This window comes from Elgaria multicarinata, chromosome 3 (assembly GCF_023053635.1).
Source record: "Elgaria multicarinata webbii isolate HBS135686 ecotype San Diego chromosome 3, rElgMul1.1.pri, whole genome shotgun sequence".
NCBI classification, from domain to species: Eukaryota; Metazoa; Chordata; class Lepidosauria; order Squamata; family Anguidae; genus Elgaria; species Elgaria multicarinata.
In genome coordinates this window covers 49,337,547-49,364,207 of record NC_086173.1, presented here as the reverse complement: position 1 = coordinate 49,364,207, position 26,661 = coordinate 49,337,547, and the positions used below count along the sequence as shown (strand labels likewise).

Here is a 26,661-nt window from a genome sequence, read left to right as displayed (position 1 = left end):
TTGAAGAGATGCTATTAATTTTGGTAGCAAGGGTTTTTACTTCATTATGAATTCCCCCATAAGGTATATGTGGCATGCAACCAAATCGAGCTGAGATCTCATACAGGTCCTCTGGTATGTTACAAAACTGGGCTTTATCTCATGCAAGTTACAGCAAGGAAACATGGACCCCAGGAAGCAGAGTCTATGTGTTACTTTCCCAGTCCAAAATAGTAGCAAAAAATAAACAAACGAAAACAGTTATGAATTTAAAGGCAATAACTTACTGTTTGAGACAGATCCATTATGTGTGTATGTATGTATGTATGTATGAATGAGATAGGTGGACAGAACATATGAACACGCGCTAACGTTTTGGGAAGGCCAGGTCAAGGAATTGGCTGTTTTCAGGTGTTGACAAATTGGTCTGTGACTCAAGGGACAAAAGACTCTACAGTTGAATAGGACATAAATGTGGATGTTACAGTTACAACAAATGTTTGGAGCATCACACATCAAAAATGAGCCAGTCAGGAATTCTAGATAGTCAGCAGGTGAAGAAAGGGACTTAAGAAAATTATAGTTTAGAAATGGAAAACTCTAAAAACCTGTGGGATGGGGGATGTTGAAGAGGTAATTATGGATGAAAGTGTATTCATATCTGGTATAAGGAAGGAAATTTGTTAATTACAGTTAACTTTGATTAACTGCTGCAGTTACAGTAAAGTGAGACTAATTCACATTTAAGGCTGCAGTCCTAAGAACTCGGAAGAAGATTTGTTGTACACAGTGGGACTTGCTTTTGAATAAACATGCTTAGCATTGCTCTTTAAGACTGCTTCCTTCTAAAAACAAATAAAGCTTTGTTTCTTGATGATGCCATATAAAAGCTTTTGTCTATGACCAGGGGGCACTGATGAAGATATGTACTTTGAATCTAGCTTAGAGTACTTGAACCACCAGTCTTCTAAGATATACTAAGTGGTCTCTGATACAAACAAAAACCTTTTAGGCAGACAGAGGCCCTTCATGTAGAAGAGCACGGCATTTCAGTTTCAGCACCATGGGGACATCAATTCTGTCACCCAACACAAACATTTGCAATAAAGTGCTAGAAGATACCATATCCTAAGGCTGCAGAGTGAAACATTCAGGTATTTAAGTGGCACGAATAATGTTTTTTCTGCAAGCCTTTACTCTGCACTTACTAGGCATTATATTGACGATAAAGACATGTGTATGCCATACTCCTGCTTCTCTTGACCATTTTCCATTGAGAACTCATTTCATGAGCAAATTAAATATTAGCCTTCTGAATATGTTTTAGAATTTCTTGTTCCCATTATCAATTTCCATGAAATAGGAAGTGAGGGAAAACATTTTCTTCATTCACTGTACACTGGCCAAATTTGGTAAGATGGTACTCCTCGGCCCCTAATCAAAGTCTTACATTGAATGCTGGGATGGAGCAAGGGAAGATGTTTCTATCTACAGTTTGAATGAGTATGTCCTATGGGTATATTAGGAGCTTGCTAATTTTGAAGAAATTAAACTTTGTGAGGTTTTGAGACTCTCTCTTTTATCCTTCTATCTGTAAAGCCAAGCTCCAGCAGACCTCGAAGGAAGAGGAAGAAAGTGCGTATTTTAACCACTTAAATTACCTGGAATAAAGCACTTTTAGACTCTGAGATGTAATTGCTTGCTTTCCTTTACGTTTGGGTCATTGAGGCCCAGCAGGCTGTGCTGTGTTGGATAGCTACAAATCTCATTATTTTGATCACTGAATTTAGAAAGCACTAAACTTCCAACCAGTCTTGCCTTAGAATCAGTATCAGTGTCTCTGAGTAGGATCTCATCGTACATGAACACTTGCACTGCATGCTTGCTAGGAGTAGAAAGCAAACAGTATTTGGGTTATTAGTCATTTTAAAATCTGATATGGAATATGAAGGTTCACTTGGCTACATTTAGTAGGTAAAATGTGGTGGAAGTTATTATGCACCTCAAAAAAGTTTGTCAAAGGATTTGAGGGCTTTTGAATGACTTGTACTTGAGTGAAGAGATTGAGGCCCCAAGATGGAAATAGCTATATTTCCAGGGATAGTATTCTTCATGTGCACAAAGGCTCAATTCTACCATCCTGACACAGCTCTGTGTATTGTTTTTCTGATAAAAGAATTTTAACATTGCAGCTTGGACCTCCCTTCTGCCCCATAATAGTGGTACCAGCTCATGAATTTAGTACAGATGGTAGTGAATCTTTTTTTTTAATGGTTGATTACTTGATTGATTAAAAGAAAAGTTGATTTAAGCCTTATAAATTGGTTGACTGGCATAATTTAAATCAATTCAGGCTTCAGTCCTGTACCCACTTACCAGGGAGTAACCCTTATTGAAATAAATGAGACTTACTTCTGAGTAGACAAGTACAGGATTGCGGCATTAAAGTGTTTCAGGCTGAGAAGATTGCATCTCTTTTTGTCCAGATGTGTTTGATTTTTGATTTCAGAGGGACAACCTCTCTCCAAAATGCATTTCAGGTGGTTAACCAACTTGTTAGTTGGTTTTGTGAAATAAATGGGTTACCTAATGGAAACCTGGATAATTAAAGCTTGAGAGTGCTAAATAGTGAAATTACAAGTTTATAAATATCAAACGGCTAACAACTGCATTCCTTGCCAGCTCTATTGCTGCTCTTGCCCCTCCTTGGACTTTCTGGCCCTAGGCGGTGCAAAAAGCAGATCCCGACTTATCTTCATGTATGTAAGAACTATTCAAGGTTTAAATTGCTAAAATCAAACCAAAAAGGATCCACCCTGTGTCTCTAGTAGTCCACGGCTTCGATCCTGTTTAATGCAGCGTGGATTATGTTCCATTCTTTTGTAGATTCACCCTATCTGCTACAAAATGGTTCATCTTAGTACAGTAGTCCCCTTGCAACTCCCTAATACTTCTCAGAGCCTGCTTTGTAGGAAAAATTCTGACAGAAACGTTATTTCTGTTTGAATAATGTGTAAACACATCTTCTAAAAAAATAAAGCACAGCTGCTTCAAAGAGCTATTTAATTTAAACAGCAATATATTGGCTGCATCAACACCTCACACTAAACCATGGTTTAGTACAATGTAAAGAACAAGTCCCCGTGAGCTTGGAACACTGCTCCCTGCTGCATGACTTGGGAGGACTTAGGAAGTTCTCTTTCGGTTTTGTTAACTGTCTGTTTGCTGCTGTAGCATTGCTGTGCTTTCATCACCAGAGAAACCGCACAATGCTTTGATGGCTACTTGTGTGGCCTTCTATGTGCCTATATACCCTTCCTGGTTTTGGTTTTAGTGTGGGGAAGGGACGACTGACAGCCACCACACTGTTGTGCTGTGTTTCAACACACCACACTGTTGTGCTGTGTACAGTGGCAGCCAACAAGGAAGGAAGATCAGCATTCAGGTCAACAACAAAATACAGATTGACCAGTTCTGGGAAGAACAGTATGTTACAAATGTATGGCTTCTACTTATCTGTGTGTGATGGCACACTGAAAAAATTAAAGTTCTCACTGTCTTGCTCCCTTTGAACATTTGGCCAAAGAATTCTAAAATCTCTTTGCTGTTGCTTTAAGAGTTCCTTCTTAAAACATTGCTTTAAGTGTTCATGATCCATTTTATGAGTGGAATGCAGCATGTTTGCTGTATTTATAGTATTCATAGTTGCTTACATCTCCGCTAGGAAATTTTAGTGCTTTTTTGGAATAATTTTCAAAAGTTTTAACCTAACCAAATTGGCCTCTTCCAGAGTGTGATTAAATTGTGTGAATTCCTATCCTGGCACCCCAGTTAATAATCTATCAGCATTAAATCCCAGTAATATCTTACAGTCAACATTAACTGTTTCCTTGGTGACCACTCTAGCAGGTACACCAGGGGATGGGGTGTAAGTGGAGCCTACGGGGAGCTGAGAATTTGAAGTTGCTGCAAAGAAAGAAGTGCAGAAGGAAGAGCAAATGAGACAAAAGGCAGAAGACAATGAAGAAAGAAGAGTTGATAAAGAGCAGAGAAGTGGATTTTAAAAGGACGTTTTACTTCTCAAATGTTTGAATTTTATTGTATAGTATTAAATAAAAGTGCTAAACTTCTAGGTCTTACACACTGGCCAGATTCTTGCTTTGGCCTCTGCTGGAATTCTTCCAATACAAATAATAGGTGACTGTGGAGTGGACCACATGAAATGATTCTACACTTACTTTTTCACCATGTAAGTGATCAAATGGGGAGTCCTTCAGGATTAGTGCTCTGCTTCATGTAGTTTGCTTCAGTCAGAGAGCCTTTAAGTAGTGTGGGTTTAGAGCCTTCCATATTGGTGGATAGAATGAAAGCCAGGTTGTAGACTGGAACTGCAGTCAGCAGTCTTTACCAGCTTGGATGGGATTGGGGTGCGTAGGTGGGTAAAGTTGGTCAGAGGCAAGGTTGGGTAAAGCAATTTCAGGAATCGAGCAGGGAGTATCAGGCAATTTAAAAAATGAATACACAAGGTAATATTTATTACCCGCCTCTCTTTGGATCGAGGCGGGGAACAACATTAAGTACAACAATACTATAAATCAAATGCATTGAACTGATTAAAAGAGCATATAGAACTTATACAATATTAAAATAGCAATCAGGACATCTTGATTGTCCGGTCTAGAAGTGCAAACACCTGATATATCTCTGCGTATTTTGCACAGCCTGGTGCAAAACCTTAATCTGCACCATTTCAGGCTATAATGACTAAATGCTCCACTGTACCCAAACCATTAGAGTTCCTTCACTAGAAAACTAAATATTGGGGGAAAGTGTTCTAGCATAGCCTTCTCCCTAAACTTCCTAGTTTTATATATGGAGGGTATTTTTTTCCTTGTATGAATGAGAATTTAGCCAGGTAAGCCTGTACCAGATGTTTTATGAGGTACAGAGTAGACACGAGTTTACTGACTCAGTGAGAAATAGGCATTGGAGGCTCTGTCTTTAAAGTGTTATAGTCCAAGAAGTGAACAATTCTGGTCAGTCGAAAGACTAATCTTAACACTTACTTGGGTTCGATTCCAACAAAGTATCACCAATCCATTATCTCAAGCTAGGTTCCCCAGAAGATGGTGGACTACAATTCCCATCATCCCCCACTGGCATGGCCAGTAGTGATGGGACTACATCTTGGGAGAAGCTGGTGATTGATGTTCAGAAATATTGTGTGTGATGGGACAGCAGGGACATTCTCAGTACACCTATAACAGTATTTCATACGTGCATGCACCTGATCTTCCCTTCAATGGATGGAATGGTCACAACCTAAGTGCACAGTTGTGTTTGTGTACACACCATAGCATAGCACATCACACGTTGTGTGTGTTAAGAACAAGGTACATGTCCTGATATCCATTGCTCTTGTGGAGGACTGGCAATTCTGATCCATAACCTCAGTATTGCGCTTTCTTAAATGCCTCAACTAACTTTATAGGCTCACTCAGTACTTGTAGTGCTACTATATGAAATTCTTCACTTAGCAGTTCCCTGTATCTTGCATTGTTTTGTACAAGTTGACCCATATTTAAATGATGCAGTATTTGATTTCCTGACTTTACTATAATTTTACTTCATGACAATTAAAAACACACACAATTTCTCCAATTAGAGATGTTCTGTTCTCTTTCTTAGGAATTATATTTTTCGGTTACCCAGAGAAAGGTGCAGTAGCTTCTGTTGGTAGGAGTAGTTTAAAAAAAATGATGCTGCACTTAATAATTATAATGATTATCAAGCGCAGCATCAATTTTCTATATATTTTATCTGATTAAAAAAAACTTATTGAGAATGTTGGTTTCTGGGCTCAGTTAGCTTCTGCATAGTGGGAAAGTGTTGGTCTGTCTTTCCTCTAGCAAAAAAGTCTTGAACTTTCATTTCTAGATGCCTAAACTATGCAAAATCAAAAATCTATACAACTTTGCTGAACTTAGCATTTCCTGCTGCATGCTGGGGGCGTTAAGACATAAACACTGCACATTTTGTTCCAGTGGGGCAGTGATTAGTACTCTTAAGAGAAGAGGATGTTTTTTGCTTAGTTAAGTTCCACCTGCTGCTAAGAAGGGGTGTTGAGGTTTGTATATGTGTGACCATGCATTGTCTGCTGCAGTGTGCCTAAAAGAAAGAAGGCATTGAGAATGAATGTGTGGCAGGGGTGGATAATTATCCTTACTCAGCCAGACTGGATGAAGAAACATAGTATTTATTAGCATTAAAATTTATATCCTTCATCAAAACCTATTTCATTGGGAGAGTATGAGATTCTTTTGAATAACCAGCAATACACAGAAAGATGTGTTGAATCTTTTGGATTTACCAATGATAAGGAATGCCAACAGGCACACAACTGCGTGTCAATTTTAACAATTAAATCAGACAACAATAGTATCAAGAGTCAAAATAATGACTATTTTTTGTAGTTGTATCAATTTTAAACAGTTCAATCAAGCAAAGATTGTACCAAGAGTCAGAATAATGACTTCTAAACCATTATATGGATGACAAAAACGTAAGGCAAATGGTGCTTTTTTGATATCTTAATAAAGTTATAACAACAGACTGAATTATTTATATTAACAGGAATCCGGTTATGTGTCCCGTTTCGTCTTATTTCAAACTTCCTCAGATGTATAGTCTTTAAAGTCTGTAAATAATTAAAAATTACTTGAGTAAATAAGCTTACTGGGTGACAAAATTAACTTTCAGAAAAAACGTTCAGATTCCATATGTGGATTACACAGAGATAAAGCGCTCACCGCCACATACGATCAAAAGCCAGGGGGTGTAGACAGAAAATAGTAATTCCAAAATTACTTCCAGTTTACAGGCAGAGCCCTTTGAGGGAATTTTTTTCTGCATGATAAAAAGAATTCTTTAGCTGTCTAGTAAATTTATAGAGACCAGCTACAGAGGAGAGTTTAAAACATCACACCTTTTGCCCCGGCTGAGAATGCATTAGCTTCAAAACAGCAAAAAAACCAACAACAACACCAGTCCATCAGGTGATCTCGCTCAGGCTTGTTCATTAGTATTATATATATGAGGCTTAAAGGTACAGCAATATAGCCATTCCTCATGCTGATTGGCAAGCAAATATGGCCTTATTAATGCAGATAGATACACAATCAAGCAAATATGGCCTTATTAATGCAGATTGATACACAAGAAATTTCCAAGGAAGGATGATAATTCTAAGCTGACATTTAAACTATGTGGATGTACTGAATTAAGTTTAAAAATCCAGCTTTTTTTCTTAAAAGAATGTTGTCATGGTTATTCCAATTATACTTGTGGGGATATATTCTTTCTATAACAAGGAACCAGAAATTACCACGTCTATGAGCCTTTTCAATGAACTGTTGAACCAGTGGGGCATCTGCTATTCGATGTTTTAATTTGGAGCGGTGTTCCAAAGTGCGTGTTCTGCCAATGTAAAGAAGTCCACAAGGACAGATAATTATGTAGATAACTCATTTGGTTGCGCAGTTTGAAAAGTGATGCAAGCCCAGAGAGTTTCGGCTATTGGGCGGTATAAAAATGTAAGAAAGAAAGAGAAAGAAAGAAAGAAAGCCGTTGGTCTCTGAGGTATTCAAATATCTTAGTTTGTAGGGTTAGGGTGCAGACTGAGCATCCCCCACATTTGAAATGACCCTAAACTGCACTGGCTGTAACGTTGGGTGGATCAATGTCGGAGTGAACCAGCAAGTCTCACAGATTACTTGTGCGTTTTAATCCAATTTGAGGTGCAACACCACACCCCGGTAAATCCCCCACAATGTGCCAGTGTTTATTTATTATCTTCATAATTGCATGTGCCAAATAAGTAAGTAAGAGAGCATGGTGTCATCAACAATGCCGAGAGGAGAGCACCTTTGGTTCCACTGTTGATGTTACAGAATCAGGAGCCCAATCCTGCAAATAGGATTACATGCCTGTTGGCATTCCTTATCATTGGTTATCCACTGCAGCCTTCATGTGTTTTGAATCTTTTGGATTGCCAAGTGTGCAGGGATGATTTAGGGTGTGTCTGTGTGTGCATGTGCGCACACACAGTCTTGGACAATAGAGAGGTATAAAGTGGTTGCTACTTTAGTGAATGTGTGAGGCATGTCCATGAAAGCTTATGCCAAAGTAAATGTCTTAGTCTTTAAGGTGCTGCAAGACTCTTTGTTACTTTGTGAAGAGTTTGATCTTCAAGGTTGTCTCTGTATTTGTGAATTGTAACCAGAGAGCTCCAGATTGAGCTGGCACACGATTTAGTGCATGTGAGAGATGAGGATTTTCTTCAGTTATAAAGAGGTTAAAATCTCTGCAAGATAGTCACTGTGACAAAGGAAAATGTTTTTTTGAATCAGTGGCCAGGGCTGGCAATAAACAGTTAAAGTGATCCTTCTGTGCTGAGTCACTGGAACAAAAAGCACTTCCAAAATACTGTTGTTTGCCACCTGTTGCTAAAGCAGACTTTCTTCATACATCAGTTGTCAAAACACATTCCATCAAGCTGTGAGGTTCTCAACTTTGGGGGTGGGACAGGGAGCTTCTAATCAGTGGACCAGTGTCTGTGAGACGTCTGAAATAAGCACTGTTCCAAATTAAGAGCACCTCCAGATAGAATCTTAGTTTGAAATTATATATTGGGCAGTGGAATTGTTACAAATGGCTGTCTTTTCCCCCCCACCTCAGAATAGCATTCCCTTTGAACACCATGGCAAGTAGCTGCTCGTCTCCTCGTTGGAAAGCAGCACTGGGTGAGTCGTTCTCGCTAGACACCAGCTTGGTGGGGTGGGGACTTCAAATTGGGGAGGGGGCTTTTCATGTTAATTCTGCACTTTACTTCCTTCTGCCTTGCAGATGACATAGCATTAGGTGTGTTTCAAATTATTATTTTTAAAAAAACCTTCCTGAAAGCTTTCGGTACTTCACTAGGACAGCTCCACCTGTGTGTTCATAAGAGAAACCAGGTGGTGTGTATTCTCGCCAAAATGCAGGGCAACCTAGTGTGGTAATGGAACAGTTGGGGTGCTTCATGTGGCATTTTTTCTTGCACAGAGATGATCTCCATGTAAGAAAGAATGTGCATTGTTTTGCCATGAGTCTGTTTTGTTGCAAATACATAGATTGAGAAGCCCGTGTAGGAAAAATGTCAAGCCTGAAAAGGGACCGAAAGTTCTACTTACTTCACAAGATTACTACATGTTTGTTACTCACAGGTTACTAGGATTGCAAGGAACGTTGTTGCAGAATTTGAACATTAAATAGCATGCCTCCAAGCACTTCAAGCAAGTCCATTTTTGTGAGGGAGAACATAAATTAAAAAGTGTTTGCTATCACACACAGAAAATCATCACATCTTATGCAATAATCAGAGCAGCCATTCTCTTACAGCTATAAACCTTGAAATAGCTTATTACTGAAAAAGGCAATATAACAATCATCCGCGAGTTCCAGCACTGTGAAAAGTTACCCTAGGATAGTCTTTACTACCTAATTTTAGGTATGATTACCTCTTGGCATGAGTAGAACAGAACATTAATGCAGCCTTTTATTCTTTTCCCTTTCTCACAAGCAGCCAAAGATTAAAAAAACATTTTCAAAACTGATAATGAAGCTGGACTCTTTACAGGAGACTCCTAAACACCTATGTTGATAGAAGATGAATGAATGCCTGTGATAGCAACAGTTCTAAAGCTTATCGGTTGATCTTTCTTTTTGACGTGACAGTAGATAGGGCTTCACTAGAGCAAAACGAATTGTGTGCGAGTAATCTGTAGCTTGTTTTAGAAGCTGTTCCTTTTGCTTTTTCAGTCGGATTGAGAAATCTTGTTGCTTAGGTTCTGTTCCTGGTTGCTCTCCCATCTCCTTGCCATTGATAAAGCTCCATATTACACTAATCTCTCCTATTGGTGTATTATTTCTCTTCTCCCTGCTGCTTTTGTGTTTGTCTGACTCCACAGCCCTTTACTTTGTTAATTACATTAGCAAACTGATTATCCATATGGGCCAGATCATCTGGATAATCCAGCTGTTCAGAATGTCAGGATTCTCTTCCAAACTAACTTGAATGCAGAGTTCACACTGGGCTGTGCTAAGTGGATGCTTCCCTGTATTTGTCTGAGAAGAACACCCTAATAACAAAGACAGGACCACAACAAAGATGTAAGCTCTGGAGAAAATGAAGACAGGGATGGGATATGCTGCATGCAGTTGGTGGATTGCCTAGTAGTCATTCAGCCAACTGACTTTCAGCTAGCTACTCCTACATGTCTTTTCAGTGGGCATCAAATAAAAATTGTGGGGATGACAAAGATCAACATTTGAATAATTGAGGTGGGTAATAGTCAAAGCTGTCTATAAATTGCAACTAGAAGAGTTGAGCTGTCTGCCTTTAAGCACAATTGGGGAGAACTGCAGGATCCAGTCCACTATCAAAGTCCTTGTCTGTAATAATTAACCTCTTGCTGCATGTCAAAACATACTTGCTACTGCCATTTGACTTAAGACCAAGTCCCTGTGAACTGTGCATCTAAAGGACAGTCCCATATGCCCATGTGGAATTGAAAAATGTAAGCAAGCTATTTGTCATTTCAAATATTGCACAAATATGACTAGCATAACTTTAGCTGCTATGGTCTTGCCTCACTACAGAGTTGGGACTGCTTTAGAAAGGATTGAACTAGGTGGGACGGATGCTTTGAAACTCTTTTCCCCACCCTCAGCTTTGGGCCAGCTGCCCTCCAAATACTCCCAGGTTGGGCAAATGTTTGTCCCCTAGCTACCAAAGCTTTATTTTGTAATTGTAAACAAGGGGACGTCTTTTGTGAACAGTGAAGTGCATTGCACTTCTTCACAGTTATTTATTAAAAATGGTGAATAGTGGTTTTCCATCTCATACATATATTTTAAGAGAGGAGGTGGGGCAAGTTTTAGTCTGGTTCATATGAAGCAAACCTCAGCTTTCATCTTGAACAGAGATGGAGGACCTTCACAGAATTTATTGATGGCTTGGTGGCACATAATCTATGTGTTGGATACATTGGGAATGCAATGTAGCCTTGTAACAGAGGAAGGCAGTTACTCCAAAATTGTTTCTACACTCAACTGTTCATTTTGCCTAAGACTCAAGAAGGCTACGACTATTTGATCATAGAGACCATCTAATTCTTGTTGCTTTCATCATCTTAGTAGGAATTGACAACTACCAGTGCCAGATTTGGCACAAATTTCTGATTGCAGAGTTCACTGGGCCTTGCTTAACACTGCATTTGCTATGGAAAGGATATTGTAGAACATATTCAAAACTGTATTGCTGCTAAAGACAATGATCTTTTAGGTAACACTTGCATTTCTCACCTTGCCTCTTGATTTGAGTTTCATTACTGATTCAAAAGGTCACCCGAGTCATCAGTCTATTCTTTTTTGCCCAGCATGTGCTTTTTTCTGTCATTCTTCATACTATTTCTCCTTGCTCATGAGGTGCCTTTGTTGCCTTAATTTTAACGCAGGAGGGAAATGCCATGGGTGCTACAGGTGGGTCCAACGTTGTTTCTGGTGGAACATCGATTTGTGCATTCTGACTTCATCCTTCTGAAATGGATGCATCTGCTCAATTGTATTTATGGGAAATGGCTGAGACAACTTTAATGGATCCATTTTATGCAGTTTCAGTAGGCGTGGGCTGTTATTGACACACTGTCCTTGGCTTCAATAGATTCCTGCTCTGGCGACGACCAGCGTTCTCCAGTCTGCTGTGCATCGGTGAAATGTTGCCATTGAGAGGCAGATAATGCATGGCTGCTCTCCTATGTTACCAATGGCTTTTACTAGCAAAAGTACCCCAAACTAGAGCAGAAGAAAATATTACAACTGGAGCTCTCCTTGCCACTTACTAAAGATACTCGCAGGAACATGGACAGAATCCAGCAGCTGCCACTACAAGAGGCTTTGGCCAGAAACCTGATAACCTTATGTGAACTCTAGCAACAGGGCTGGAAAAGGAAGAGACGGTTTACAGCATTAACCGCCTGTTATTTAATAGCCATTTCAGTTCTCCCTCCACAGGCGGCAGCCTTTACCCCCTTTTTATTGTTCTACTGTAACTATAAATCTTTTACTTGGTTTAAGAAAGTTTTGTATTCATTTTGCTAAGATTATTGGCTTAACTCTTTCTGTAAAGAACTGTCTCGCTTTTGTCTGATTTGAAACCTATGTAGAAATGTGAACAATCCTGAAACTTAAAACAAAACAAAAAAGACTTGAAACTTCTTGTAAACTTAAGTCAGGCAGGGAATGTGTAAATGAATTAGAACAGTCTGCTTTTATTTTACACTGTTTACTTTTGTATGGTCCCATTCTACAGAGGAGGAGAAGAGGTATTCTCAAAGGTTTTTTTTTTAACCATTTTATTTTGCGTTTGGCTGTCCTGTTCTTCCAGGTTTTTTTTAAATAAAAGTTCCATGCAGTACAGAAACATATATATTTTTAAAATGTTTATTCGTCTCTAGTACTGTCCAATAAAGAGCAGAATATACTTTGAAGAAAAATAACCTTACCCAGTAGAGGTGATAAGAATTACTTGGTAAACTGAAGAACAAAAGTCAAAGTTCTAAATAAAAGCTATTCAGGAAGGTTTTAATATTGAATGTACAATATATGTTCTCCTTTATTCACAGAAGATAACTTCATGTGAGAGGTTCCACCGTTTCTGCTTGGTTTTTCGTACAGATGCCAATAAAATCTGAACGTTGCCACTGCAGTGTGAGCAGTGTTGTAGTAGGTGTGCTCCTCTTGAGTACACAGAGAACAGCAAGTGCTTACAGCCTGCTGCATTATGCCAAGGCTCAGAGTTATAATAAACAAAATGTTCCTGCTGCAAGATGCCAAGACTTGAGAATATTCAAGCTTCTTGAATTCTTTAATATTTAAGTGTGCAAGTCTGGAACAGCTGGCCCTCAGCTGAAGATATATACTTATATAATGGCCAAAACACTTACCTTAGCAAATGAGTGTGCCAGCTATAAAATATGGAAGAATCTTTGTTTTCATGAGCAATATATTTATCCCTTTGTAATCTGGGAAAGTAGAAGGCATGTGAGTCATACCAAATACCACTCAAAGAAACAGCAGCCCCATTTGGGGAATGAAGATGCAATACCTAGATGTGTTGTGTTACTACTTTTTAATCAACAAATGTGAGATTCTTGCCTCCTTGGAAGCTTGGTGGCTAATACAACTCCATGATTTTTTTCTGTTTATTTGCAAGCATTTTTTATTATTCCAACGCTTTGCTGTTTCCTTTTTAGTTTTGTGGATTTAAGGATATGAACGATCTTGTCACTTTTCTTTAGCTACTTTAGACCACTAACCAAGTGCTTATTTGTATGTTCAAGGTCTGATTTGATGCAACCTACGATTGGGGAAGTGCAATGGGAATGTTTTTAATGTTGGTCCATGGAGAATTTTTTGAATAACTGTATCACTTGGTTACTGTAGATGTTGGTTCTTCGGGCATGTGCACTTCCATTTGTACAGTTCTACACTTCAGTGTGCTTTCTTTGTAAATACTTGTGGTCAATGATGTAATGTTAGAGACTTATAAAGGCAGCCTCTTCTTCTCTATATATATCTGGAACCTTCAATTGCTGTACTATACTTAAAAAGTTGACTGATGCAAATTTCTCAACTTGTACTTGGTTGTGGGCAGCCCTTGCCCTTCCATTATAGTTGAATCCCGCCATCACCTACTGAAAATATAGTTAGAATGTCTCTATAAACCTGTGTACTGGTAACAAATATCTCGAAACACCTCATTTGTATTACCACTGTATTTGTGTACTTTAATAATTGTGTAAATAAATTCATAAGAACTTCTAAATTTTGTTTTGCCCTGTGGACATATTTGCATATCTAATGGGTTTCTGCATATAAAGCAGACCAGCTACTAAATATTAAAGGCAAGATGGTTTGTCTTGACTTCTAAAAATTCTGGTCCAGAGTTAATGTGACGCTTTTTGGTCGATTTTTCTTGTTCAGTTTGTAACAAGACTCTTTCCCTGTCCCCTCCTTTTTGTGTACTTGTGTATTCAGCAACCAAGATTATATCTAGATGAGATAGCAGCTGTGAAGACAGGATTGTTCATTCTATTGAGATAGTAGTGATGCTGATTGGGTTTATAGTAACTGAAACTGGATGGAGTTGTTCTGAAAATAGGTTCTGAGTATGTGGTGGGAGAAAATAGGAAGTTGAAAAAGAGGGGAAATGGGGAAGGGTTGTCATAGAAGGTGTAGGAGACAATTGAAAAAAATGTTACAGTGCACTTATACTGTTGCAGCACAGGATAATATGTATTTTGTAGATCTGAGTCTCTTTCACTATACTTTTCATAATTTCTGATGCCAAAGAATTCAGTAGCAAAAATGCTGTTAATCACTGAGTTGAAAGTATAAGCTTAGGAAACTTGCTGCTGTAAATTTGGTCCTTTTTAACCTGCCTAAACCAAGGTAGTGCAAAACGGAAATAATTCTTACCATTAGTAGACTTGACTCTGAAGCTTGGCCTTCACTGATTAACATGTTGGTCAGAAGCTATATATGCATGCACTTAAGTTAATATTTTATAATCCACCCAGAGATCATTGGTTATAGAGCAGGTTAAAAATAAACTTTAAAAAAAACACAAACCTTACTGAGGAACACTATCTCAATTAAAATTGGAGGCTCACTTTGCTCATGCATCTGTTAATTTTCACATGTGTAAGAAAAAACTCTTAGAAGACACCCATCCCTTGCGTTTTTGTGTGTGCCACTGTTCTGAACGTTCCTTCTCTGGTGGAATGTTTATTCTGTGTGGAAAAGGTTATTTCTGTTCAGTTTAATCAGCTGCAGAAATGTAGCAGAATGGCTTTCCACCTACAGATGTTGACTGGAAGGCAAGACCCAGAGTAGTGAACACTTGTAGAGATCCATGAGGCAGATGCCTTTGGGGGCTGTAACAATCCCCCCCCCAAAAAAAAAATCTGCAGGAAATTTTGCAGATAACTTTTAACCCAAAGTCTGTGGGGTTATTGCCTTTCAAACAAATGCCGAGATTATATAGTCCCCAAATCAGCTGCCATGAAATTCATTTTTCCCAATTTAACTTGTGGCCTGAAAGAAAAGATGCCAAACCTTGGAAGATGTCCATAATGTCATTTTACCTGATATTTACATGCTCAATTTCTTTTGTGAATACTTGGGCGGAATCCAGCGTGGTTATTATTATTATTATTATTATTATTATTTATTTATTTATTTATTTATATAGCACCATCAATGTACATGGTGCTGTACAGAGTAAAACGTCCCACCGATTGCATTGCACAAACAACCCCACTGCTTATGCAACAGTGCTTTAGCACTCCAGGGCAACCTAAATTAGCAGGAATGGTCATTTTTGGAAAGAAACACGTCGGTGGACCTTCCAGAAATTAGTGTTTCTGCTTGTTTCAGAGCTTCTTCTAGAAAACACTCAGCCCTTGGGCTGAAAAATGTTCCCTAATCCTGGGTTAGAGGCTTGGATGAGGGGGCCGTAGTCTATGGTTCAGTTACCAATAGATAATCTAAATTAACTTGGGCAACTTGCAATCTGATCTTCATCTGTAAAATGGGAATTGTGACTTATCCCATTTATTACATTTTTATCCTGTCCTTTTGTGGGGGAAAGAGCTGTTGTGAGGGTGCAGCTTATTCCCTTGTGCCCTCTTAACACTGCTAAGCTCTGATGCTGTCCAATTGGCCTCCACAAAGCTTACTCACCATTGTTGGGGTATGACCAAGAGGAAAACACCACTGTTCCCTCATAATAAAGGGCTTGTTCTTGTGGATATTTCACCTTCTGTTGTGGCTTTAATCACTATTACTTTCAACAGAGTTACAGCTAAAAGACAGTAGGGATGCTCAAAATCCATCTTACTCAACACCATCCTGTGAAGTTTTGCTCTATAAATGAATCCCGGTCACCAGTACCTAGCTAGTTGGAAATGCAATTCTGGCTGTATTTAAAGTTTAGTGTGTGCGCGCGCACACACACACACACACACACACACACACACACACACACACGTCTCTTCAAAACATGCATGCTTAAACAAGCCACACACAAACACCACCACCACCTTTTGATTGAGATTGCTTGAGTTCCAAGTTATTTTGCTTGAGGTTTAATGTGTGTGTTCTTTCCTAATTTAGGTTGTACAAAAGCTATCGCCATCTGGCCTCCATCTAATTCACACTCATTCAATATTCAGCCATCACACAGCAAAGTCTGCCTGTTATTTTGTCCTAATTGTATTCTACCATATGGTCAGCTGCTCAAAATAAACAAAAACAAAGAAAAATCTAGATTTAACCTAGATCTGAGATACAATAATCCGAAGGATCTTAATTCTACAACATAAACTAAGTTGTAGACTTTTCATGCAGTACATTACACATATTGGAATAGATTGTTTTGCAACTAAATATGTTTGATAGTTAAAGACATTGGCCCTTTCTAAATGTCTTTCAAGAAGTGTGCCTGCTGTATTTTATTTTATTTTTACTTCAATGATTCACTTATATATGTTTATCTTTAGAATTGTGATCCCTATACCAGCTCTTGAAGAAATGTGGTCACATTACAGTATCCTGTTGTTGATGCATAGGTCCAACTGGCTTCCACTGAGTTTGTTTGTCAACATAGATTTTGAATTAACAGAGCTAAAAGCCTTCCAGGAACTCGTGTCTGTTCTGGTGACAGGTGATTTTAAATGGCATGTTTACACCTCTGTTCTGCTTGTGCTATGTGTGAATATTTAGTAATGCAGGAGAGCCATTTAAAACAACAATAGGGATTCTCCATTACCACATACTGTATTGTATAAAGCATGCCTAAATGGAGCATTGTTATGAAAAGAAGAAAATGCTGCTGATGATATCCTACGTCTTCTCTAAGCCATTATGGTGGAGGTTTTGATGATGCCTGGAGCAATTCTTTCTGCTGAAATAGGATTTTCATATCAGTAAAATAAATGGTTTGGCCCAAATCAGTCTTTGTGAACTTTTCTGTTTTTATGTCAACAGTTCAATCTAGCAATGATGCAGGTGATCTAATAAAGATTTCACTTTTTAAAAAAAATTATAACTAGTTGCTGCTCAGGCCTGCAGCACTGAGACAAATGGGGTTACCCTTTTCCCCTGATTTAAATCCTCCCCCAGTAGCTACTTGACCTGCAGAAGGAAACATATGTACCATATAATTTCTGCACTTTCTCAGAAGCAATGTCATCTATTTTTGTTTCAGTTTTCAAAACATAGCATAGATACAAATTATGCTCTGGCTTGGCCCCAGAATAAAATGAAAGGAGCAGAAGAGCAGCTGCTATATATTATGATTCCTAATGCAACAATACTGACAACAGAATAAATAACTTTATTCACTATGGTTGAAAGAGTTCACTAGAAAAGCATAAATCCAAATTACATTGACAACCACATATTACATTAAAGTGCATTTACATGAAAACAGGGACAGAAGTGACTCCATTTGCCTCAAACCTGCCACAAGCATGCACTCGTACACAGCAATACATTGATGCACACGCGCACACTCTCACTTCTCAATGACAATTTAAATACAGATTCTGCACATAATAATAAACGTAGCACACAAGAGCTTTGTTCTCTTGGAAACCCTCCGTCCCCACTGCCTTACAGTCCTTGACGGCAGCATCAGCTGCGCTTTGAGAAATAAAGAAGGCAAATGTTAAAAGTGTGTCACGTGGTGATAATGGTTGAAGGGGACTTGTTTTTGTTAAAGAGGGAAAAGAATTGCATAGACTCTGGATAGAATAGCATAGAAGGGAATTGATGTGAGTGATTGGGAACTACCAGAATGAATGGGTCCTAAATGTGTTGGAATCCCCCACCACCATACCCCTGGTTAAATTGCTAGCAGCAACTGTGTTGAGGGGAAAGAAGGCTTCTGATCACTCTTTAAATGTCTGTTGCATCATTTCATTATATTTGGTTCAACTGCTTTTCGTTCATGCTGCGACTGGATAAAAATATAGATATATATATATATTAAAAGATAACAAAAATAATTATTTTGGTTTATGTCGTAGAGAACCCATGTTGGTTCTTTGCCTACTATGGAAAATCCAACGCCCAATTCCAGTGATTTGAGCATTATTAGCCACACGCCATTTCCCCTGCACAGTGTCTCTTCCCAATTCATCTCAGAGGAGAATGCAGAACTATGCAGTATTCCCTTTACATGGGTGGACTGGCTGCATCCTTTCAAATGAATGGGAACCTTAGTCCATGCAAAAGATGTGCGTGTACACTTGTGCATGTACAGGTTTCTGGATCAAGGAGTATGTGTGTAAGCTGCTGCAGCTCATTTTCATTTGTGGATGCATATGCATTGTACTGCATTAACACCTGTGCTCACATAGTGCTCACACATACATATTTACATACATTTCTTATATAAAAAATGCCAAAGGGGACAAGAGAAAAGAATAATCAAATATAGAACACACAACCATCATTTGGCAGTGTGCAAGTTATAGTAGGTATATAATAAAAAAAACATTGAAATTTCCTGTACTTAACCATACCTAAAGGTAAGGTTCTTTTATTCCTTATGGTTACCAAAGAAACCTGTGAAGATATTTTCAATTGTCCATTATGCATAGGGTTTTTTTTCTGGCAGTAATTTCTAATACCCAGATTTTGGCCCAAGAGAAGGGATATAAAGGTGAATGGATATAGTCAGCTTTTTTTTTTTTTTTTGGACAAAAAAGCTGTAAGCTGTGTTCTGTCTTGCAAAGAAATTTGTGAAGCTGAAATGCAATGCATTTCCTGTCTCATTCAAAGAAATTGTCCCTGTAAAAGGTATCCCCTTCCTTCTTTTGTGTCTATGATCTCTGAGAGACTGCTGAACAAGCTAGTGAAATTTGTGTCCCTAAGAAATTACAACTGTTGGAAACTTTGGACTGAAGGGGATAATGGGAGCAAGATTTCTGTAGCATTTGTAGCTGTTCAAAATGACAATTTTGGTAAATGGTTGGTAAGTATGAACAACTTCAGTATTGATTCATCTTCCCATTTCCAGCCTCCCTTCTTTGTGTGTTTGTGTGTTCCTTTCTCTTATTTTCTAATTGTGAAGTAGGCCATGATCCAAAGAGCTTCTGAGCTCCATTTCTGAGTCTTTGAAAAATCATTTTTATCTCAATAGCAGTCCTGCTCACCTTTTGACATGCAGCTTTTGAAACATGAAGAGTGGGAAAGTAGTTAATGTTTTGCTTTTTGCTTCTTCCTGTACACCATATTAGCAAAACCAGCATATTGCTTTCCAGGACTGAAAAGACCATTTCACTTTCAGATCTAATAATGCAGTGTCTAATATTTGCTGAGGGCATGTCGCCTTTTTTCCTCTTTCTTTTTTTGCTGTCAGTATAATTCAAAAGCAGATGTATAGCCTTGATAAGCTCTATGGTTACCCACAGGAGTCAGTGTAATGGAGCACATATTGTGTCACAGACTTAAAACCAAGACAAACAACAGGCATTGCCAGATCAGGAAGAGGACAAGAAGCCTGTACGATGTTACCAGTGCACTGGGTTTTCTGATCAGCCAATGAGCAGATTTCCAGGAAAACACCATTTTAGAAAAATATTGAAAAATCTAATCCCTACCGTTAAATATCCTTTTAATTCAATTAACTTGGATGTGGGTACCAAACATTCCATTCTCACTAAATCAGTGGTTATTGAACACTTTATTAAGGAATCTACCAACACGTTTTTGTCTATACATGCACACACTACCTGCCCAGTTACTTCTGTGTTGGGACCTTCTCTGGACTGATGGACTCAAATTTCTGGGCAAAGGGGCCTTATTTTTCTTTTCTGACCAGCTTCTGCAAAGACCTTATCATTCTCCCTAGCAATTCTTACATATGTATGGTGCAGGGCAGGCATGAGATGAGCAACCTGTGGCCATCCAGATGTTGCTGGACTCTCTCCTGTCATCTCTTCCCATTCTGGAGGGCCAGAACATCAAGGTGCTTTTGACATGTCATCCTTACCTGTGTTCAGAGCCTGTGGATCTAAACCATAGTAGGGAACTTCTATTTGGCATAGACTATAAAGTCCTCTGAAAATAGGGACCAGTGCTTGACTCAAGGTTATAACCAAAGTAAACTCTCTAAACTTCTTTTATGTAGATAAGGGTTTTTCATTCAGGACTAGCAACCCTGAGACACATCTACCTTTTGAAAGAATCTTAAACACCTGTGGTTGTTAAGCAAAGATCATCCATTTACTATCCTCATTATGAGAAAATGGCAATCAATGTGTATTTGGTTATATTGTGAATCCCAGGACTGCTTCCACCATTGGACAGTCTGATGGGAAGGACTGAGTGCAGTCTATTTTCTCCAGTACCGTGCTTTCGACTGACCCCCCCGTGGCATCCCAACTGACAAATGCAACATTGCAGGATCAACTATACTTCTGCTCTCAAATGTTCCATTTTGCCATCTGGTTGCCCAGACATCACTTAAATAGTTACTGTGAGTCCCAGAAGGCCAGTTGCAGCACCAGAGGTTTCATTCTGAAGACTATGGGTGGCAGAAGGCAAACCTGCCTCCTTCACCCTAACTTCTTCCTTTTAAGTCCCATCCTTTTTTGTAACTGCCGACGACTCCATGAATGTCTCACAATTGAATAATGGGAGCAATACACCATTTTACCAAAATTTATTAGTTAGCACCTTTTAATCATTTTTAATCCTGACTACATAAACCATATGGTCTTACCCTCCTCAGTTTAATCTGGAGCCCACAAATGTTGGAGACTCACTTCTAGAAATTAGTATCCACCCTTTCTCTTTTCTTTTTTTCTATTTCTTTTTCTTTCTTTTTTTGGTAATGGCTTCCTGTGCGAAAGAATGATTTGTAATTCATTGATGTTCTGAAGGGAGGGTATTTAAAGCTGAGGCAGCGTACAGGGGTATCCTGCTTGCTCTGTTGGCCTGTTAGAACTAAACACAACAACTTCCATTTTGTTTTTTCACCATGTGGGAACAGTCAGTATGAGGGTTCCCAAGAAGCATTGCAGTGCCCTTCTTGGTACATGTATAATATTTCCTGTAAAAAGGACAATTAAAACGAAACAAAAACAAAAAACCATCCCAAATCATAAAAATACATTGACAAAAAAAAGTCTAGAAAATTGTACATGTTATCAAAATTAAATTAGGGCTGAGCCAACTGATCTAAAAAGATTTGGAAATGGGTAGGTTTTAAAACCTACTAGAAACGACCAAGTCCCTGAGATTTCTCCTTGCTAAGCCATTCCTCCTAAAGCAGACACAGACGTGGAAGTTACATTGAGGTGCACCACACACACACAAACAGATGGATATTTCATCTGTATTACAGGAAAATATACTTCCTTTCTAATTAAAATATTTTCATCCAAGTGAGCATTTTCTGGTGATGCATAGTGGGACCTCTACATGTGTTTAGAAGGCCATTTGCTTAGCTTACAGTTATGCCCAAGCAGTTTAATTTGAAGATCAATCCCATTTTAAGCAGGGGAGAAAGGTTTTCTAACAAGCCATCTTCCAGAGTGATTTCATGAGCTGGTTGGCCTCTAGTTCTCAACCAAGATGGCCCAGCCCTAAGCTAGTTCTATTTCTAAAATAAATAAAGAGTGTTGAAATCATCTGAATCTCTCCCTAAATACCTGGCATTCGTCCTTGTCACACTCACACACACGTTTCAGGGTTAGTTACAACTTCCCCGTTTTTTTCATCTTTCAGAAAGTGTTCCACTTCAATAGAGTCCACCTTGGAGCCTCCAGGTTGTTTGTTTAACTCCTCTCTTTCGGATGGATCTTCTTTTGTGTGTGCATGCGCTGGTTTTTTCATGCAGAAGGCATTCCCTACAACCAGCACCACAGATGAGATAACAACTTCAACGCCAGCCATAATAAAAACAAACATGTATTTGTGTGTTGCATCCAAGAGTTTGCCTGGAAGAGAAAATTTAACAACCTAGTCAGATATTTTTGTAAAAAAATTCTATTAGTGTAAAAAGACATGTTCAACAAATTTAGAAGCAAACTTCCAGGTGAATATTTCCCCCCAAAAGCCTGCCAGAGACCTACAGTATATATCTTTAGTGAAAGACTTTTCCTTATAAAAATGGATTGGGGTGGGGGGGATGATTAAAAAAAAAAAGTGGTGACTTTGGATCTGGATTTTTTACGTGTATCTTTAGGATCTTTAGATTTTTAACTAACGTCTTCTATTTTATATTTGATTATGTTAGCCTGCTAGTTTCAGCTGAGAGAAGAAAAAGGCAAAAGCATTAAAACAAATAACGTCAATTTGTTAACTAAATCTTTGAAAACACTTGAAACTATTTCCTGATATATTTAATACAAAGCAGAATATCCCAGAAAAAGACACAAATCAGAGTTCCAAATACAGATATGTGGCAACACTGGGGAAATTCAGGCATCTCTATGATTTAGATCTCTCTCTCTCCCTCTGTGCTTTAATCTTTTAGTGCGTTATGTGAAGGTAATATTTCACGGGTGACTCACATAGGTAATATGTGACAACACACAGCCAGTCTGCACTTTTGCCCCTGATCCTCAATCTGCTTTTACATCTGTTTTTGTTCTTGTGGACTTTAAGGTAGGGGTTGATACTACCCTTGTGTCTCATTCAGGCAGTTAAGAACATAAGACAAGCCTTGCTGGATCAGACCAAAGGTCCATCTAGTCCAGCATCTTATTTTTCACAGTGGCCAACCAGATGTCTCTAGGAAGACTACAAGAACATGAAGGCAACAGCCTTCAACAGTTGTAGTGCTCCAGCAACTGGTATTTATTTATTATTGTATTTGTATCCCGCCTTTTTTTCCTCCAAGGAACTCAAAGCAGCGTTCATAATCCTCCTCCTCTCCATTTTATCATCACAACAACCACCCTGTGAGGTAGTTTGGTCTGAGAATCTGTGATTGGCCCAAAGTCACCCAGTGAGCTTCATGGCCAAGTGGGGACTAGAACTGGCATCTCTCAACTCTCAGTCCAACACTTTAGCTACTACACTACACTGGCTCTAATTCTAGAGGTAGCATATAGCTATCACGACTAGTAGCCATTGATATATTCCACCCCCCTCCACAAATGTGTCTAATCCCCTTTTAAAGCCAGCCAAGCCAGTAGCCATCACCGTGAGGCCATTTTCAAAGTCCTGTGGCAGCGAATTTCATAACTTAATGACCCCCCCTTGTGTGAATAAGCAATTCATTTTGTTTGTCTTAAATTTGCCAATTAGTTTCAGTTCTGAGACAGGAAGAAAAACCTCTGCCTAGCCACTTTCTCCAGAACATGTAGAGCAGCGGTTCTCAACCTGTGGGTCGGGACCCCTTTGGGGGTCGAATGACCCTTTCACAGGGGTCGCCTAAGACCATCGGAAAACACATATTTCCGATGGTTTAGGAAACTGTATTGACTGAACTATGTCATGTATCATCTTTTGTATTATTAAAGCTATTGTTATGTATTATTTTCATTAGCAAACCATCCCATGACAATGGATCGTGTAGAGAAGAACGAAAATAATTTTATGGTTGGGGGTCACCACAACATGAACTGTATTAAAGGGTCGCGGCATTAGGAAGGTTGAGAACCACTGATGTAGAGTTTCTCCTATTTCATTTTGTGCTCCTTGGGCCATAAACTTAAGTGACAATCAGCTTCACTTGGTATTGCATGGTTAAGGTAAATGTTCCTGCTTTTGGACTTCTTAAATTATCTCAATTTGTGTCTAGGAATATGAGATAACAAATCAGCCTCCACCATTTTCCAAGCTACCACAGCCAAACTAGGGAAAGTAGGATAGATGGTAACGTAGTAAAATGGACACAGCATGTGTGGGAGGATTCAAAACAATGGTTGCCTTTCATATCCTCAAAATATAAGACATTACCTTCCACAGAAATTCTCATTACATTCCATAAAATGCCCTCCTTAATAAACCATTAGTTAATTAACTGAATAGTGCATTTACCTGCTGAAGGTGGTCCAATTAGAACAGCCAATGCCTCAGCCAGAAGAACTAAACCAATGGCACTAGAAAACTTCTGTGTACCAACAATAGCCATGAGGACTTCAAATTGAAGAGCACCAACCATTCCATAGGAAATGCCAAAGAAAATGCAGAAGACCACTAGGCCACCATAGTCATGGGCCATGGACCCCATGAGATCGGTAAAACCATTAAAGAACATTGCAAAACTAAAGAGGTAGACACAGCGGGGCCTAACCCACTGCAAACCGGCTATTATTCCACAAAGAGGCCGAGCAAATATATCGATGAATCCAAGAATGGTCAGAAGAAAAGCTGATTTGGTGTCCTCATACTTCAGATCCTTAGCATAGCTCACCACAAAGACTGGTGGCACAAATAAGCCCAGCACCATGATAGATGCAGCAATTGTATAGATTAGGAAGCCACGATCCTTGAAGACACTGAAATCCAATAGTTTTTTCTTTTTTTGTTTCTCAGAAGTCTCTTTGGAAGCTTCGGGTTTTTTAGGAGGGTTCAAAGGTCTCATCAGAGCTCCACAAACACAGCAGTTCAAAAGCAGTCCCCCCAAGATGAGAAATCCCCCTCGCCACCCATACTGATGTTGCAGAACCTGCCCCAAGGGTGAAAGCGCACAAAGAAATACGGGGCTTCCAGCTGCGGCCAACCCATTGGCCAACGGTCGCCGTGTATTAAAGTAGCGATTTAGCATGATGAGCGACGGCTGAAAGTTGAGTGCCAGACCCAATCCTGAAAAAAACAAAAACACATGCCGCAGTTTAAACATAAACTAAGTCCAGCATATATAACAGCGGTTAAACATCGTTGAATAGTATACGTTCGACAGTGCAGGAGCTGCATGTGAGCAATTCTAAACCCTGGAAAACAAAAATAGGTATGATCTTTGGTATGGCTATGGTCATGTTATGTCCGCATGTTATTGTGGGCTATGTCCTATTATACAAACCTATGCAGAAGGAGACATGGAGCAGCCTAGATCAAGTGAAGTAAGGTCCGTAGCATCTGTGTCCCAGGGAAAATTATAACTTGCCCTTACCAGATCTAGCTCTTTTAACCGAAACAAAGATGACAGCACAAGCTTGTTCTGCGCCTCTTTTAAGTGAAAGAAATGTCCCACTTTCCAGGAAAACACGTGTACTATAATATCCACATACATATCTAAGAGATCTAATCTGATTTCATTTTTTAAGTTCCTAATTCTTTAAGCTATTTCAAAATAAGACTAAACGGCAATGCTACTTAGCAATCACAGAGGCAATTATGTCAGATCAGCTGGGGACTCGTGCTTGGCAGCTAGGTGTGGGCAATTGTGAGTGAAGAGCAACAGAAGACTTCACTGACCCCGCAGAGGAACAAAGAATGGTAACTGATGCTTGACTGCTGAGAAGGGGAAATGAGATGAGACCTGAAGCCAATAAGCAAGGCGAACGGAAGTGGAAGAAGGTTTGCTTTGGAAGTTGAGGGAAGTGAGAGACAGGAAGAGTGTTGTGAACACAGGAGCTGCTTTACACATGCAGATCTTTCAGCCCCTCCTAAAACAATGATTGGGTTTGCACATCATGCTAAGCCACTGTGGGTTGTTATCATGGGTAGTTTTGCGTAAACAGGCCAGCCTGAGAACTCAGTAATAGAGTATTAATAGCATTGTTTAGGATGGCTTGTTCTCATGGTGCCTTACTGTGACATCTGAACCCAGCAAGGTAGTTTTCTCACGGGTTGTCAGGAACAGCTAGAGAGTCTGTTGGCAAACGCAGCAACACCCTGCCATGCCTCATAAACTTGTCGGTGCTGCTGCCATTCTCCCTCATCCTTTTGATGGATTTTATTTATTTTGTAGGAATCATGAAGAAAGGACATCAGAGAGTGTCCCGAACAGGTTTGCAAGGTGTGTGTTTTTATTTATTTTTTTCATTCCTGCGCAAGTGCAAAGGAATGAATAGCCACCACTGCTAGGAATTTCCCCTCTGTTTTACTGCTCTGCTATGAGATTTGTGCAAGACCACAAACAAATAACAAACAAAAAACACAAAGCTTGCAACTAGATTCCTGCATTCATAAGGGGTCAGAAAATCATTTTGTTTTTGCAATATGTTGCAAGCCATTGGGTTCGCTTGAGAAGGGCCAAAGTGGAGAATGAAACAGACAAGGACATTTGCAAGGGGGGAATTGGGCTATGTTGCCTTACTAGTGGACAGGCGGTCTTGAGCATGACCCCAAACAATAAATAAACAAACAAATGTGAATATGTTTGTCCCTTCATAAGAGCTCAGAAAAACATTTCCTTTTTGCGAGCTGATGCAGGAGAGAGAAGGAGTTTCCCTTGTCGGCTGACAACCGCAGCAGACCAATTGCAGAAAAGGTGCTAATGTTGGGAATGAGAATTCTCTTCTGCCACGTCCCCTGGATTACATGCCAGCAGCAGGCTGGAGAGCTAAGAGGGAGACAAGCCATGGCAAGCTGCCAAGCGGGTGATCATCTGTC

General features: G+C 39.3%; 2 protein-coding genes across 6 annotated transcripts in view; one reads left to right on the top strand and one right to left on the bottom strand.

The window, feature by feature from the left end:
- Positions 1 to 13,903, top strand: part of CSNK1D (casein kinase 1 delta) — a 35,265-nt gene extending 21,362 nt beyond the window's left edge. Inside the window, exons 9-10 of one of the 3 annotated variants that reach the window (XM_063120200.1) lie at positions 8,716 to 8,780; positions 11,741 to 13,903. In XM_063120200.1, coding sequence (XP_062976270.1) covers positions 8,716 to 8,748 — 33 coding nt within the window. In that variant the 3' untranslated portion in view covers positions 8,749 to 8,780; positions 11,741 to 13,903. Of the gene's footprint in view, positions 1 to 3,885; positions 7,586 to 8,715; positions 8,781 to 11,740 lie in introns of those variants that run through there. The other 2 variants (XM_063120199.1, XM_063120198.1) reach the window with 2 other exon arrangements.
- A 3,553-nt stretch (positions 13,904 to 17,456) lies between these two features.
- SLC16A3 (solute carrier family 16 member 3) overlaps positions 17,457 to 26,661 on the bottom strand; it is a 31,310-nt gene continuing 22,105 nt past the window's right edge. For all 3 annotated transcript variants that reach the window (XM_063120196.1, XM_063120195.1, XM_063120197.1), the window contains exons 4-5: positions 24,142 to 24,909; positions 17,457 to 22,091 (exon numbers count right to left, since the gene is read on the bottom strand). In XM_063120196.1, the coding sequence (XP_062976266.1) occupies positions 21,826 to 22,091; positions 24,142 to 24,909 (1,034 nt within the window). In that variant the 3' untranslated portion in view covers positions 17,457 to 21,825. The remainder of the gene's footprint in view (positions 22,092 to 24,141; positions 24,910 to 26,661) is intronic.